The sequence below is a fragment of the Elephantulus edwardii genome, unplaced genomic scaffold (assembly GCF_000299155.1).
Source record: "Elephantulus edwardii isolate Elephantulus edwardi_28Jun2011 unplaced genomic scaffold, EleEdw1.0 scaffold00116, whole genome shotgun sequence".
Lineage (NCBI taxonomy): Eukaryota > Metazoa > Chordata > Mammalia > Macroscelidea > Macroscelididae > Elephantulus > Elephantulus edwardii.
The window spans coordinates 5,572,165-5,588,167 of NW_006399866.1; the positions used below are offsets into that span (position 1 = coordinate 5,572,165).

The 16,003-nt window shown below is 40.6% G+C and overlaps 1 protein-coding gene across 3 annotated transcripts in view; it reads right to left on the minus strand.

The window, feature by feature from the left end:
• GARNL3 (GTPase activating Rap/RanGAP domain-like 3) overlaps positions 1-16,003 on the minus strand; it is a 243,864-nt gene that overhangs the window by 196,354 nt on the left and 31,507 nt on the right. The window contains exons 1-2 of one of the 3 annotated variants that reach the window (XM_006892544.1): positions 3,036-3,372; positions 1,979-2,048 (exon numbers count right to left, since the gene is read on the minus strand). In XM_006892544.1, coding sequence (XP_006892606.1) covers positions 1,979-2,048; positions 3,036-3,043 — 78 coding nt within the window. In that variant the 5' untranslated portion in view covers positions 3,044-3,372. Of the gene's footprint in view, positions 1-1,978; positions 2,531-3,035; positions 3,373-16,003 lie in introns of those variants that run through there. The other 2 variants (XM_006892543.1, XM_006892542.1) reach the window with 2 other exon arrangements.

Below are 16,003 nucleotides of genomic sequence, written 5' to 3' on the forward strand. Positions count from 1 at the left end.
GAGACAGAGAAGCCATTTGGGATTGCAGTGCAGCTTCTTACCACTAGGCCACCAGACTCCGGGAGAAGTCATTTGTAGCACAAGCTCTTGAGCACATTAAGGTTCAGAGAAATTTAGTAACATGTCCTGGTCACAAGGAGTTCTGGTGGAATAGTGTGTTATGTGTTGTGCTGTGAACAGCAAGGTAAGCAGTTCAAAGCCCCCAGCTGTTCCCTGGGAGAGAGATGAGGCAGTCTCCTCCTGTAAAGACTCAAAGCCTCAGAAACCTGAAGGAGAGTCCCTGGGAGTCAGACCACCCAACAGCAATAGGGATTTTGTGGTTTTGACCTGGTCACAGAACTAATAAGCAGTAAGCTGGAATCTGACCACAGATGTCTCTGATTCCAACACCTATGTGCACTGCAACCACGAAGCCCTGTTGCCTCACTCACATTCTGCACTAAGTGGGACAATTTCCTCCTTCCTTGTGGAGTACATCACTGCCAAGAATCATGCTGTCTATCCTTTTCAGCACCAACCCACATCCTACAGTTCTTCACGAAGCCTTCTGTGTCTCTTCCACAATATTCCCAGCTAGATTGGATCACTCTCTCCCTCTTCTCAACCCCCACTGTGTACTGCGCTATATTTCTGTCCATATTTACTCTGAGGTACAGTTATGCATAGACTGTTTCTGGAAAGGTCAGCCTGGTGCCATCAGTGACTGATACATACAGGCATTGACTGACTCAATAGCTATTACATCCGTGACTTCATTCTGTAGGTATTTTATGCATCTGATATGCTCAGCTGAAGGGGAGTATGCTGCTTAAGAACAAGGGCTAAAGCCAAGCCCAAACAACACCATCAGGTCACCTGTGATTCACAGTCACCCTACAGGCCAGAGGGGAACTACCTGATAGGCTTTCCAAGGCGATGCATTTTTATCAGAGAAGATTGCCACCTCCTCCTGGGAAGTGGTTGGTAGGTTTAAACCACCAATCCTTTGGTTAACAGTCTAGTGCTTTAAACACTGTGCCAGCAGGGCTCTTTAACACAAAGATCAAGTCTTATTTATTTTAAATGATCATACTTAGCCCCAGGCCAGTTATATAGTCAAATAATATATGCTTGAATTAAAGCAGAATACTGTTAGCATACAACTCTAAATTTCCTGACTGAAGCATATGGAGGTTTGTATTAATGGGGGATAACTGGACTTTTTAAAAATGGGTAAAAGCCATTCATATTTTGTAAGATGATAAATACATATTTAATGTTCTAAATAGTAACTGTTAAATAATCAACAGAATTTTATGAGCAAATTTTACTGGACATTTATTCACATTTACATGCAATTGGAAAAGAAAGAATAATTCTGTCTCTTAAAAAATTAAGTCCATTATATGCCTTCATTATGCCTCTTTTAAAATGAAAACACATTATTTTTCAAAACTACACTGTCTCTCACTAAGGAAAAATGTGAATATTTCCATTCCAGAAATCTATCATCTGTTCCAGACATTTATCTAATTTAACCAATATACTTTTTAACAATGAAATAAAACCCTCACAAACATTTTAACTCCTCTTACACACCCAGAAATCAAGGGTACAGAAAACTGCAATATGCATTTCAATATTCAAACCTTGGAAACTAGATTTAGAAACTTTCAGGGACAAAACCATCTAAAAACCAAATGCTATTTTTCTTAATTCATAAATTTCTCTATTTAATCATACATGCCACAAATGGAGAGAAATATCAAGCCAGTGCATATTTTTAACAAACTGGAAGACACAAGATTAAAAGTACATAACAATAAAAATAAAGATGATCAAATTTTTACAGTCTTTCAGTAGTAATTTCTTTTAATCCGATCCTTACACAGTACCCACATGGTCTAAAAGTAAATATACAACAAAAGATTAGATGAGCTTAGTGAATCCTCTCTAAATCAATGTACTACCTATCACTGAAGAGACAGTGTAAACTTACCAGCTCCACAGATCCGTAATGTTTCCTACTGAAATCCCCTCGTCTACAGCCTAGGTCTTCCGAGACAGAGCTGGAACAAAAATGCTTCATCAGTATTATACATAGCGATCTGGCCACAAACCTTTTGCAAAAACCAACTACCATTTGCAAAAAAAGACTGCTATGGAACTGGCTTGCAGTGCCCCAGCGCCTCACTGCAGGGGAGCCTCCTTGCAACAGACACAGTCCTCAGCAGCCATTGCAGAGCCTGGCTTTCGTGAAGCCTTCAGTAAAAAGGAAAAAAGAATGCCCAAATCATCCCTGGAAGTACAGGCAATGATTAAATTAAATATTTAGTCATTCGGAATCGACTGAAATTTCCAAGGCGACTGGTGGCTTGTAATTTCATTTCTGTATAACCAAAGGGGATAGAAACCCTGCAGTAAACTTGAAGCGAGGGACAAAGCTGCTGAACCAGATCGTGCAATTATCTCTCGTTTAAAAGAGCCTCTTTGTCCCAAATAGTGAACACAAAAATAACCAACATTACTTAATGCAGTGTTTGACATAGGATAAAAAAAAAAACCTAAAAATCCTCATAGGCCCCACCTCTCTCACTTTGATTTAAGATTTTTATGTGACAATGGGGGGGGGGGCGCGTCAGGAAGACCAGGACTGACTGAAAATGCAGAATCTGATCTCCAAATGCACTTGGTTTTCACATAGCAGCAGCTAATATTTCCCATTGCCCCATCATAGCAAGGGGGTTAAAAAAAAAGGCTAAGAAAAATCACATGTGTTGCTGAAGAGCAATTAAGAAAGAGGCACAATTGTTATTGCATTACATCTTGGATGCATAGTTACACACTCAGAAGGCATATTAGCTAGTTAGTATATTTAGGACCGCAAATGGTACTTGTGACACCCCCAGAGATATGCAAATACAAACAGTTCTAATAAGTTGTGCTCTAATATAAGTCATGCAAATCATTCTAATGAAATACAGGAGATAAACTTACATAGGAATTACATGTAAAATATTTGAGATCTAACATGCAAAGACATGTGTATTTAGTACCTTTTCATCCTTCCTTAAAAGTAGGCTACATTTTCTAAATTACAGCCCTCTTGGCACATTCAGAAGGAGACCGACTCTGATGTTTAGCATCCACAGAACTGACTCTCTGCCAGGACACTATTTGATAAGCTCCAAGAAAGACAGCATGAGAGAAATGAGATTAGAGAGTCTAATGGTATTCTGCTTCCACCATTTCACAGAGTTGGCCGAATTAATCTTACAGGAGAAATTTAACCTTTTGTAGCCCTTGCTTCCTTAGCTGAAAAGGTGCAACAAATCCATGAATACAGTTTGAAAAGGTGTCTGGATACCACTGAGGCTACCTCCTGCTTCTGGTGGCACAGTTTTCTATTGAAAAAATCTCTTAAAGAGACTGAAAAACTTCCTTCGTGGTCTCATCTAGCTTATGTCAACTCTGTCCCCTCTGCCTGTTTTTTGAAGCCGCCTTAAAACCCTCCTGGAGATAGGTGCCATTGCCCTTTGTATCAGTTTCACTATTCTTGCCTGGTGGCCCTGAGTTACCAAGAGACGGTTGTCTGCAGTGAGAGGCGCATTCATGCATTTGGACAGAGCTTTGGCCCTCAGTGGATGCGCCATGGCTGCTGCTGCTGCTGCCTAAATGCATTGCACGACCTGCCCCCTTCTGACTGCCCAGATCTCAATCTATCTCTTCAGTTTTAGCCAGGCCTACTACACAAATACCAATAACAGCAGCTTCTAACATGAATGGACAATAACAAGAAAAGAGCAAGGATGCTGGCATGGGGCTCATCTCTTGCTGCCCTTAGTACTACCCAGGGGTTCTAAGACATACTGCCATACTGTAGGCATATTCACCTGTCTGTCCTCCCACAGCTCCCTAACTCTGCCAGCCAGAAACAAATACAAAAAGATGACAAGGCTAAGTCCTAGCAAAGTCATGTCTCTCAGAAGCTTCCTGGAAGAAAAGCAATGTCCTATGAAAACAATCAAGGGAGATATAAAGAGGATGCCTGTTATCTGTTGCCCTTTGTCCTGCCTAATTACACTTCTCTCTAATATAATCCAGACAGCCGCTTGCTAATGGTGGGAGTCAGGCTGTTCTATATCAGGCCCATTTCTCAAGTTGCAGGAGGCACTCCAACCAGTTATAAAACCCTCTCCCCGCTCGCTACCCCCATCCCCAGGCTCGCCGGGCTTGAGACAAAGCACAAGGACTGCAACTGAGATATGTATGTGTCTTTGTTTTCTGCTAGGTCCCAAATGCCAACTGTCCACATTTACTGTATACCTACTTTATGCCAAGACAGAAAGAGACTACCGTGTGCTCAAAGGAGCTGTGGAGGTACGGTGCATTGTATGTTGCGCTGCTAATTGAAAGTTTAGTAGTTCAAAATCACCATGGGAGAAAGACAGGCAGTCTCCTCCTCTAGAGATTTACAGCCTTGGAAACCTGATGGAGGGTCACAATGGCGGAACCGACTCAAGGGCAGTGGGCTTCTGGAATGTGTGCAGGTGAGAGTGGCTATTATTACCCAATTTCAAAGACACTGCAAATCACGTGGTTATGTCAGCATTCACTACACACATGTGCTGTTGTGTTAATCATGTATAAATTTAGGTTTACCTGTAAAGCAGCTATGAATCTGATACAGAAGTCAACACTTTGAAGAGAAGTGCTACCATAGCAATAAGTTAAATAGCACTGGCTTGATAGGTAGGAAATAACCAGCAAGGAAACTGATACCAGAGGCTAGAAAGACAGGATTCTATGTTACAGAATTGTTAAATATTTATTAAAACTTAGGAAAATTCTGCCACCAGGAAACTTCATTAAAGTACTTAAAGAGCAAGGATGTCAATTTAAAGACTAAGGTATGCCTGGCCCAAGTCATGGTATTTTCAATTGTTTTTTTATACATATAAAAGTTGAATGGTGAATAAGGAAAACTGAAGAAGAAATGATGCTTCTCAATTGTGGTATTAGTCAATAATACTCAATGTGCATAAGGAACAAGCAAATTTGTCTTGGAGGAAGTCCAGGTTAGAGTGTTCCCCAGAAAAATATTTTGGGCAGGTTTCACAGGGGACCAATCCCTGGAAAAAGAATAACATGCTTGGAAAAGTAGACAATCACTAAAATGCAGGAAGATCCTCAATGAGATGCACTGAAAAAGTGACCTCAACACTGGGTTGCAACACAGCAGAGCCTGGGGCCACTGGGAGCTGGTACAGCACTGAACAACATGCCTGTCGTGATCTGGAAGGTGGTCCACATGCCTTCTGATCCTGCAGTTCTAGGGGAGGGGCTGGGAAGTGTAAGAGTGATAATGAGTACTTGTTCCTGCTGGCTGACCTTAGCAGAGTTTTTGTTTTACTTTAAGAAAAAGAGTAGTGTAGAGAAAGGGTTGGATACCCATTCAGCCAAGAAAAGACAGAAGGGAACACTGAAAATCCAGAGACCAAGGGCCTCAGAGACTTGAAAAAATTGCTGTTTCTAGACTTCACACAGTAAGAGCTTTGGCAAATTAAACATGGTGGTCGTAGTGGTTATTGTTATGTGCCATCCAGTCACTATGACTCGATCCTATTAACAACAGATCTGATTCCTGCCCCTAACTGGAGCCAATCTCACCATCTCTAACATAACTGCCTTCATTGTCAGCATCACTCAGTCAATCCATGTCATCTTCATCTCCTGCACTGTCTTTCCACCCTTCCAAACTTGATGTCCTTCTCTAAGGACTGGTCTCTCCTGGTAACATGCCTAAAGTATGAGAGACAGAGCTTCAAAATCCTTGCCTCCAAGGAGAAGCCTGGTTTCACCCTCTCCAGGACAGACCTATTAGTTCTCTTGGCAGACCACGGTATGTTCAGTACTCTCCTGCACCACTGCTCAAAGGCTTCAATTCTTCTTCCGTCATCTTTATTCACTGTCCAGCTCTCAGAAGCATAAAAAGAGATTGAGAAGACCATGGCTTGGATCACGCACACCTTAGTTTTTAGACTGGCATCATTGCTCTTTAGCACTCTGGAGAGGTCCCTGAGAGCAGACTTTTCTTTTGATTTCCTGACTGCTGGTGCCAAGAGTGTTGATTTCGGATCCGAGATGAAATTGTTGACAACTTCAATCTGGGTTGGGTTAGAAATGATGAATACCTTTTCCAGGATCAGACCATAAAAATTCCCATGAATAATTCTTGCCCTTTCATCATCCATTGGCTGAATGGAGAGGACTCTGAGGACCAAGAGAGATGAAGCCACACACTGAAGCACCCTTGGTCCCTAGGTGACTACACAGAAGTTGTTCAATTAGGAATACTCTTTTTTCTTCTTCTTCTTCTTTTTTTTTTTTTTGAGTACTCTTACTGGACTGTGATATGAATGAGAAACAATTTTTATTCAGGGTTTATCTACTCTAAGAGGAGATTTCATCTTAACTGATACAACCCACTGTAAGTAACAGAAAATAGTGTAAGGATATCTTACACAGAAGGTTGTCAGAGAGTTGATGGATCAGAATGACACTTATCAGGGAGCAGCAAATTGGTGTAAGCCTGTCCCCTGCTTGTTTATCAAAACAAGGTTTTATTGGAATACAGCAATTATCTAGTTGTTTGGAATTATCTATGGCTGTATTTTCAATACATTAGTGGAAGTAAGCAGTTTTAACAGAGAATCTTTGGATGGCAAAGCTCAAACTACTTTTAATCTAGCCCCTTAAAGTTTGCCAGTCTCTGCTATGTATTCTTACAAATCACTCTTGTTGGCTTCAAGATTGCCAATAAACTGTGACTAGTATGCCAATGGAAATACTCCAGAGAAGCCTTTCTCTGACTTGAGAGGCCATCAGAATCCCTGAGAGAGCTTTTGACAAATGCAGATTCCCTGGCCCTCTTCCCAGAGGTCGTGATTCAGTCCGTCTGCTATGTTAACAAGCAGCTGGGGGAGTTCCTGTGCAGGTGGCCCACAGACAACGCTTCAAAAACTGCAGCTCTTCCAGATGACTTTGGAATCCTCAGGAAACCTGTTAACCACTCCACAGCACTTTTAGAAGGAAGGACACAGCCTTGATCAAGTTTTCTATGAATGGGAGGAGGTGTGAGGTAGTTCTTAATAGAATACACTTTGATCTCTGACACAGGTTCCTAACTTCTTTGGGAATGCATTCTCTTGTCTCTAAAATGTGGTTGTTATTATCACCAGCTTTACACCGTGATACACCAGAAAAAAAGGAGATAAATTTCTAAATGTCTCTCACATGGTAATACTGAATAAATGCTCTCGATCTCATTGTTGTTGAGTCAGTTGTGACTCAGAGTTGATCCTCCTTTGGGTTTTCAGGCCTGTAAATTGCATAGGAGGAGATTTCCCATCTTTCAGCTGAAAAGTGGTTAAAAAGACCATGGCCTGAATCAGGTTTACCTTAGTTCTCAAAATGACATCAGTGTTGTTGTTGTTGTTATTGTTATGTGTGGTCGAGCTGACTGCGACTCACAGGGACTCTATACACAGTAGCTCTGAACCCTGTCCTATCCTAAGCCAGTCTCATTGCTTCTGACACACCTACCCAATGACATCGTTGCCCCTCTATAATTTGGAGATGTCCCAAATTACAGACTTTCCCAGTATGATACATTTCCTGGTTTCCTGACTGACTGCTGGTATCAAGTGTATTATTTGTGGATCCAAGCAAGATAAAGTAGTTGACAGTCTCAAACTTTTCTCCATCTATCCTGATGTTTCCTATTGTCCAGTGGTTATTAGTGGTCCATGTCATGACTAGTTATTACTGATTCTGCTCTTACTGTTAATATTAATTTCTCTCAAGATTGTTAGAGAGTTGGGAAGGGGAACTCAGTGTACACTATCAAATTTCAAGAGACTCTTAAATAAGAGGGCTTTTTGTTCCTGTAGTAGAAAGGGAGCTCTGGTAGCACAGTCCACAGCAAGATGTACTGCTAACCCAAAAGCTGTGTGTTTCCACCAAAAATTGTTCCATCTATCAGCAGCTCAGTAGGAGAAAGATGGACAGTCTTTTCTTAATGCTATTTACAACCTCGGAAATCCACTGGAGGAACCTCTGAGTTGGAACCTGCTCCACAACAATGAGAGAGAGGGCCGAGTGGCAGGTGTCCTAGGGCAGGGATGAGGGCTCGGTATGATACCACCTCCCTAGAAGTGCTGCTCTGTCAATGCAACCTAGAAAATACTTGAGACCTACTGTTGCCATGGCAAGGGAAGAGGCATTTGAGCACTGGCTAAAGCAAGCCACTAGAACAAGTGCAGGTGCCAAAAGAGAAACAGAGAGCTTCAAGTTCCCTACATGCAAAGCGGTCCAGGCTCTAAATAGAAATTCTTCTGTTTTTAGGAAATTAATGTGTGAGATTGCTGGATCATGCTTTGCAAGCATGAACAAAGCTGAGGACCTCCATGTTAAATCTATGAATGTGGCCTGAGATGACAGCAAAGATTTCCAGCTCCACTCAGAAGCCAGACAAGTCACCGGAATGTAAGGAAGGAAGATAACCCATCTAGGGAGCCAAGCATTGCTGAATGTTAATAAAGAAAAAAGGGAGTCAGGTACTCTCCAAATAGAAGCCAAAATAAACCATATGAGACTTCACTCAGCTACCCCAGAGATTAGTAAGTGACCCTCGCTACTGACCCGCCTACTGCTGTCAAGCCAGTTCCAACTCAGTGACCCTGTAGAACAGAGCAGAGCTGTTCCCCAAGGTTCTCAAGGCTGTAAAATCTTTGAGGAATCAGGATGCTATATCTTTTATCTCCCAAAGCAGCTGGTGTGTTTGAACTGCAAATCTTTGGTTTGGAGTGGGTGCTTTACTCACCATACCATCAGACTTCCTCATATTGACCAACAGATTCCACTAATGTAAGTCTCAGTCACCGCTTTCCATTCAGTCACTCACACACCTCTCCAGTCTTGGTGTAGGACTTAAAGTAAACGGAGAGAATGAGAGCTCTTCTTGGATAAGAGGAGAGAACTGTGAGCAGCAGTCTTTCAGTTTAACAAGCAGAGATTAGCATCACAAGTCCAGAGTGCTGAAGCCCCTCCAGACAGTGATAGATTATCAAATGGGGGAAAAAACTCACCCACTGAGAGACTCAAATCAAACCCATTACTGCTGAGTAGATTCCAACCCATAATGAGTGAATGTACAGGACAGAATTGAAATGTCCCAAAGGGTCTGAGGCTGCCCTGTCTTTCTCCTTCTGTGTGTTTGAACTGCGTATCTTTTGGTTAGCAGTACATGTTTTAACCACTGTGCCATCAGGGCTTATTTACTGAGGGATGTTATTGTTGGTATGTGCCATTGAGTATACTATGACTCAGAGAGATCCTATGCACAACAGCTCTGAAGCCTGCCCTATCCTAAACCAATCTCACTGCTTCTGACACACCTACCCCCATTACCCTAGTTACTATGTCAATCCATCTCATCTGGGGTCTTTCTCTCCTGAGCTGTCCCTCTACCCTTCCAAGCATAATGTCCTTCTTCAAGGAGTGGTTCTTTCTGGCAACACACCTAAAATATGTGAGAGGAACTCTCAAAATCTTCACCTCCAAGGAGCAGCTTGGTTTCACCCTCTCAAAGACAGACCCATTAGTTCTCCTGGCAGTCCATATGTTCAATACTCTTCTCCAGCACCACAACTCTAGAGAAGCTAAAATAAGTGTCGGCCTACAGATTGAGCCTGGAGGGAGCCAAAGTCACCTAAAACGTGCTAGAATACTTATTACCCATAAGACACCAGTTGTTTCCCCTCCTGCAGATGAGCTGAGAGATACAAAAAAGCTAAAACGTAATTATACACTGAACTTCTTATCTCAAATGATGAAATGGAAGAATTCTGACCTCTTTTGAAGACATTTAATAGGAAGTAATATTTCTGCAAAACAATGAGTGAAACCCCCTAAGTATAACCCCCTAAGGGTTATAATTTTAGACAGCTGCCTTCCCTCCTATTGTGTTACTAAGGGTTTGTTCCTACGACTAGGACCTTAAGTTTACCATCCCTTAGCGAGATCCACCAGCCTTTAAATGGTCAGACAGATTTGGATTTGAATTTCTGCTTTATCACATTTACGTTCTGTGATCTCAAGCATATTATTTGTCTTCTCTGAGCCTGTTTCCTCATCCGTAAAATGGGATTAATGGAATATGTCTCCATGGGTTACAAGGAGGATTAAGAGATTATAAAATACTTAGCAAAAACCTGGCATACACTATGCACTAAATAAATAGCACTAATTCTGTCAGGACCTTATCAATCTTAGTCATCAGTTTGCTCCAACATGTCTTCTGGAACACCTCCTCATTCATAGATGGCTACTCAATAAATATTTGTTGACTAGATGAATCATGAATAAAGTTATTATCTCTGCTCCCCTTGAATACAAGTTGCTTTCTACTCTTATTTCACCTTTTCTAGCTCTGCCATTTTATATTCTCAGGCATTCTTTCAATTACATTTGATGTCACTCTTTATTAGGGAGGTCTTGTGGTCTGGTGGGTAAAGAGTTGCACTGCCAACCCAAAGACAGGAGGTTTGAATCTACCAGCAGCTGTGAGAAAGATGGGCAATCTACGCCTCTGAAAACCTGTTGGAGGGTCAGCTTTGAGTTGGTTCCAATTTGATAGCAATGAGGGGCTGTTTGTTTTCACCATTACTGTCTTCTTTAAAAAGTTTTTATTGATTTTTTTAGTACAACATATATATTTTTACAGCATATTCTTTCCATTTAATGTTTTCCCCCTTCACTGTTGCACTTTTCCTCCCTGCACACCCCTACCCCATTCCATTTTTCTTTGAAAAAAATTCTTTGTTATACAATCCCCCCAAGTCCACAGTCCACTTTACTATGCATTTCTTTTTCGGTAATCTTATCATGAAAATAATACCTAATCCTATATTCCTTTTAAATAGTTCTCTCCTTCATCTGTTTCAATGCAGTGTACATTATTTATCCCCTCTCTTCTTATGTTCCCACCAACCCTGATGTCAGTCCCACTTTAAAACTGTGGCACTATGCAGTATTTGTCCTTTGTGCTGAGATATTTCACTCTGCATAATGTCCCCCAGGTCACCCATTTGGTATAATAGTTTATGAGTTCTTTGTCTTTCAATGCAGCATAGTATTCCATTGTGTGAATATACCACAGCCTCTCTAGTCATTTGTTTGTTGATGGGCGCTTGGGTTGTTTCCAGCTCTATGCTATTGTGAACAAAGCTGCACTAAACATGGGTGTGCATATTATCTGTTTAAGTGGCAGTTCTGGTTTCTTTAGGGTATATTCCAAGTAGTGGAACTGCTGGGCCAAATGGTATTTCTATTTCCAACTTTTTGAGAGCACACCATACAGCCTTCCATACTGGTTGCACCATTTTATACTCCCACCAACAGTGAATAAGGATTCCAGTTTCTCCCCAACCTTGCTAGCATTTGCTATTTGCTGCTCTGTTGAATTTTGTTATTCTTACTAGGGTAAGATGATATCTCATAGTTGTTTTGAACACTTCTTCATGTATTTGTTCGCCATCTGAATGTCTTCTTTAGTGAAGTGTTTGCTCATATCCTGTGCCCATTTTTCGATTGGGTTGTTTACCTTTATCTTGTTGTGGCACTCAAGTATTCTATAAATTCTAGATATAAGTCACATATCAGACATGTCATTGCCAAATATTTTTTTTTAAAACTTTTAAAACTCTTTCCTCCAATATTTTGGAATGTATTCCTCCACAGAATTTAAGTCTTAACTGTATTTCTGACAGACATATGCCCTCGGAACCTGTCTGGCTCACGGCTACTGATGAAATTGTCCACTGTTGGTTTCCTTTCAATGAGCTTTTAAAATTGTACCAAGTACTAGTGAGTATGTGTAGAAATTGTGTCGCTTATACATTGTGAACATGAATGGTAAATACCTCATGCTTTTGGAAAAATGATTTAGTTGTTATGTGCTGTCGAGTCCCTCCTGGCCGCCTACCCAAAGTATGTGAGACAGCTTCAAAACCCGAGGAGTATTGAAATCTAAATAAGATAGGCAGAGCATCAATGTTCATTTCTTCTTTGTGCTATAATGCCACAGCTGGGTAAAAGGTACATGGCGTATCTTTGTATTATTTCTTAGATATCAATCTATTATTACCTTAAAATAAATTTAATTTTAGAAAACTATCCAGGTTGAAGTCACTTCACTCATTCAATAAATAATTACTGAGCACCTACCTAGCAGGTACCAGCTACTGGGCCAAATGCTTTTACAGCTTACAATGCAGAGAGAAAAAAAACTAAAAACTATAAAAACACAGGGCTTCACAGGAGCATAAATATTGTGCAAGCAAAGCATACCTGCACTTAGCAAGGCGGTAAGTTATAAAACAACTTCTTTTTACTGTCTTCACAAGTCGCATGTGTAATCTTTGGATGTGGCTGCTTATAGCAAAAGCCTAGATCTGCCATGCTATTCTCAGCTCAAGACTCACCATCCAGAAACTTGGGAAACGCTGCCTGTAAAGATGACTCCTGCTAAGTGGAGTGTCTGCCCATCTGCTCCCCGCTCTTACTCCTCCACCCCCAGCACTTCAGTGATTTTGGCTCTTCCTTTCCTGCATGGTCAAGACTTAAACTCATAATATAATCTGATCTGGAAAACACAGCTCCACAGGAGACCTAAGCATGCATGACCACAAAGCATTAAACAGAAACTTATTTAAGGGAAAAAATAAACAAGAAGAGGAAAAAAAAAGAAAAGCAAGCGATCAGCAGACAACATATGCTGGGCACACCTCCTCTGGTCACCTGCAGATTTTATTTCTTGGACAAATCCCTCCAAAAGCCTGTCTTCCCAGATTTTCATAGTTTTCCCACTGAGATTCACAAGATCTGCTCCCAACTGTACCCAGGTTCTCAAGGGTAGCAAGTCATCCAGAGTGGTTACTTCTGCAGCAAGAATCCTAGGGAATATAGGTGATCCAGACTCTTGTTACACAGTATGGTCCTTAGGTCTGGAAATGCAGATCAGGTTCCACTCAGATTTACTGGAACAGAATTAGCATTTTAATACAAACCCTAAGGGATTCCTATACACATGGAAATTTGAGAAAGAATGATTCCTGACTACGATCCTCAAATCTACATATACAGATGCTGTGGCTATTACTGATAGGTGTCCTTTAGTCTACTACGGCTCACAGCAACCCTGTGAACAACCACCTTCATCCTGTGCCATCCTCACCATCTGCTATGCTTGAGCTTATTGTTACAGTCACTGTGTTAGTCCATCTTGTTGAAGGTCTCTATGTATGTAGGTAAATCTCTATACATTTCAATCAGAAATTTCTGCATTTCCTCCTCCAACTGTGTTATTATAAGGTGTTTAAAAGAAAGAAAAATATACAGAATAATATAATGACTACTGATTTACCAAAGGAAAAACTCTCTTTGCTCTATTTGCTTCAGATTTTTGGTTTCTCTTTTAATAAATAAAACATTACATCTTGATACTTTAAACATCTGCCCCTTAAACACCCTTCAGACCTTGAACAGAATCCACCCTTGGGGTTACCTTTCAGCCAAACAATAGACAGGCTTGGGATGCAAACCATAACACCCATGAGGAATAAATACCTCAGAACAATCAATTAGACAGAACTCAAAGGGCAACACTTGTCTCTGAAAATGATGTTCAGAAAGCAGGAAGGGGTAGGAAAGAAGAGCAAATGGGAAGAGGGCTCAGAGAGGAAGTGAAGACAGTATGAGCACAGTGAAGGGAATTACCACTAACATCATGGGGAAAATGTGTATAAATGTTTGAATGGAAAACAAATTTGTACATTTTCACCCAAACCCCAATAAAATGTTAAAAAAGGGGGAGAACTGCTGCATTGCTGATATACTTTAAATGCTGTTATACTTCACCCTGACCCATGTTTATCCTTCCTTCCCTGGTGTTTCTCTTTTCAGTGTGGTGTAGTCAGAGCTGACTCAGAGCTGGTCCTCGGGTTTCTGAGGCTGTAAACTGCAGGGGAGGAAACTGCCCTTCTTTCTCCCACAGAGCTGCTGGTGGATTTGACTACCAGAGAGATATGGCCTGTGGGCTAGCAATGACATCCTATAGGTATGCCATGAGAGCTCTCTTCCCCAGTGATTGATCACTAACTAATTTGGTTTATATTTCCTGCCAATATTTATATTGTACTAAGTTGCTATTATGTGCCATCAAGTTGATTACAGCTCATAGTAACTCTATGAACAACAGCTCTGAACTCTGCCCCATCTTGAGCCACACTACTCATCCCTAATTATTATACTGTGCAGCATGTTAAAACACACACATAAATATCATACTATTTATGGCTGAACAATTTGGTTTTGAGATTTGTATGCATTAGTGACTATAAGCTCTTATTTACTCACTTAAATTGCTATAGCATCCTGCTGTATCAATAGTCCAATGTTCCTCCATTATTCTATTGTTGGACTTTGGGTTGTTTCAAACTTTTTTTGGTATTACAAACAATGCTGTAATGAACACCCTTTTACATGTCTCTGAGCATGTAAGTACAATCGTATCCCTAGATTACATACCCAGTAATGGAATTGCTGGGTTATAGCATGTACATCTTGGTTCTTTCTATATGTTATCAAATTTGTTTTGCAAAGTAAATGGAGTAATTTATTCTTGCATCAGCAGTATGTGCATTTTGCATGCTCCAATCCTTGACAATATTTGTTACTGTCAAATATTAGTTTGATAGTGAGAATGAAAGATTTAAAATAGCATCTCACTAAGGTTTGATTTTCATTGCATTCCTGTGATAAATGGAAAACCGGCCACCTTTTCACATGCAGATTGGCCATTCATATTTTCTACAATTTGCCTATTACAAATCCTCCATCCATTTCCTTTGGTTAAGTTGTTGGTCTTTTTGAACTTATCTGCAAGGATATTATATATTCTGAATATCAACCTTTTTTGTTAACAAAATAGAAGAGTCTTCTTCTAAATGATGGCTTTTCTTTTAAATTTTTTCCCCTGATGACTTTTGATGTTGTTGTTATATGCCGTCAAGTTGCCTGCAACTCATAGCGACCCTATGTACAACAGCCCTCCTCTATCCTGTGCCGATCTTATTGCCTCTGACACACTCACCCATTACCCCAGTCACTGAAATAGTCCATTTCATTGAGGGTCTTCCTATCTTGCGCTGTCCCTCCACCCTCTCAAGCATGATGTCCCTCTCTAAGGACTGGTCCTTCCTTGCAATATGCCCAAAGTATGTCAGACAAAACTTCAGAATCCTTGCCTTCAAGGAGCAGCCTGGTCTTACCATCTCTAGAATGATCTTGTTTGTTCTCCTGGCAGTCCATGGTATATTCAATTCTATTCTCCAGAACCACTGCTCAAATGCATCAATTCTCCTTCTATCATCCCTAGTCACTGTCCAGCTTTCTGATGCATACCAAGTAATTGCAAAGACCATGGCTGACATCGTTGCTCTTCAGTACTCTGGAGAGGTCTCTGACAGCTGACTTTACCAATGCAATCTGTTTTTTTTTTATTTCCTGTCTGCTGGTACCAAGAGTGTTGATTGTAGAGCCACACAAACTGAAGCGTTAACAATCTCTTCACCATCTGTCTTGATACTGCCAATTGGCTCAGTGGTAAGAATCTTTGTTTTCATGATGTTGAGCTTCAATCCATATTGAAGGCTGTAGCCATTGACCTTCTGCTACAAGTGCTTCAGACTTTTGTTAGGTATAATTGAAAAAAATAATTAAAACAGCTTTTTTTCACTTTTATTGTAATTTGAGTTAAAGTGTGAGTCATATTGGTTTTCATTCATTCACACACATTTTTCCAACATTAAATGTCATTAATTAATGTAGTTAATTACAATTTCTGATAAACCTCTTATATATATTACCTTTCCCTTCACCCAATATTGTTGTTGTTGTTGTT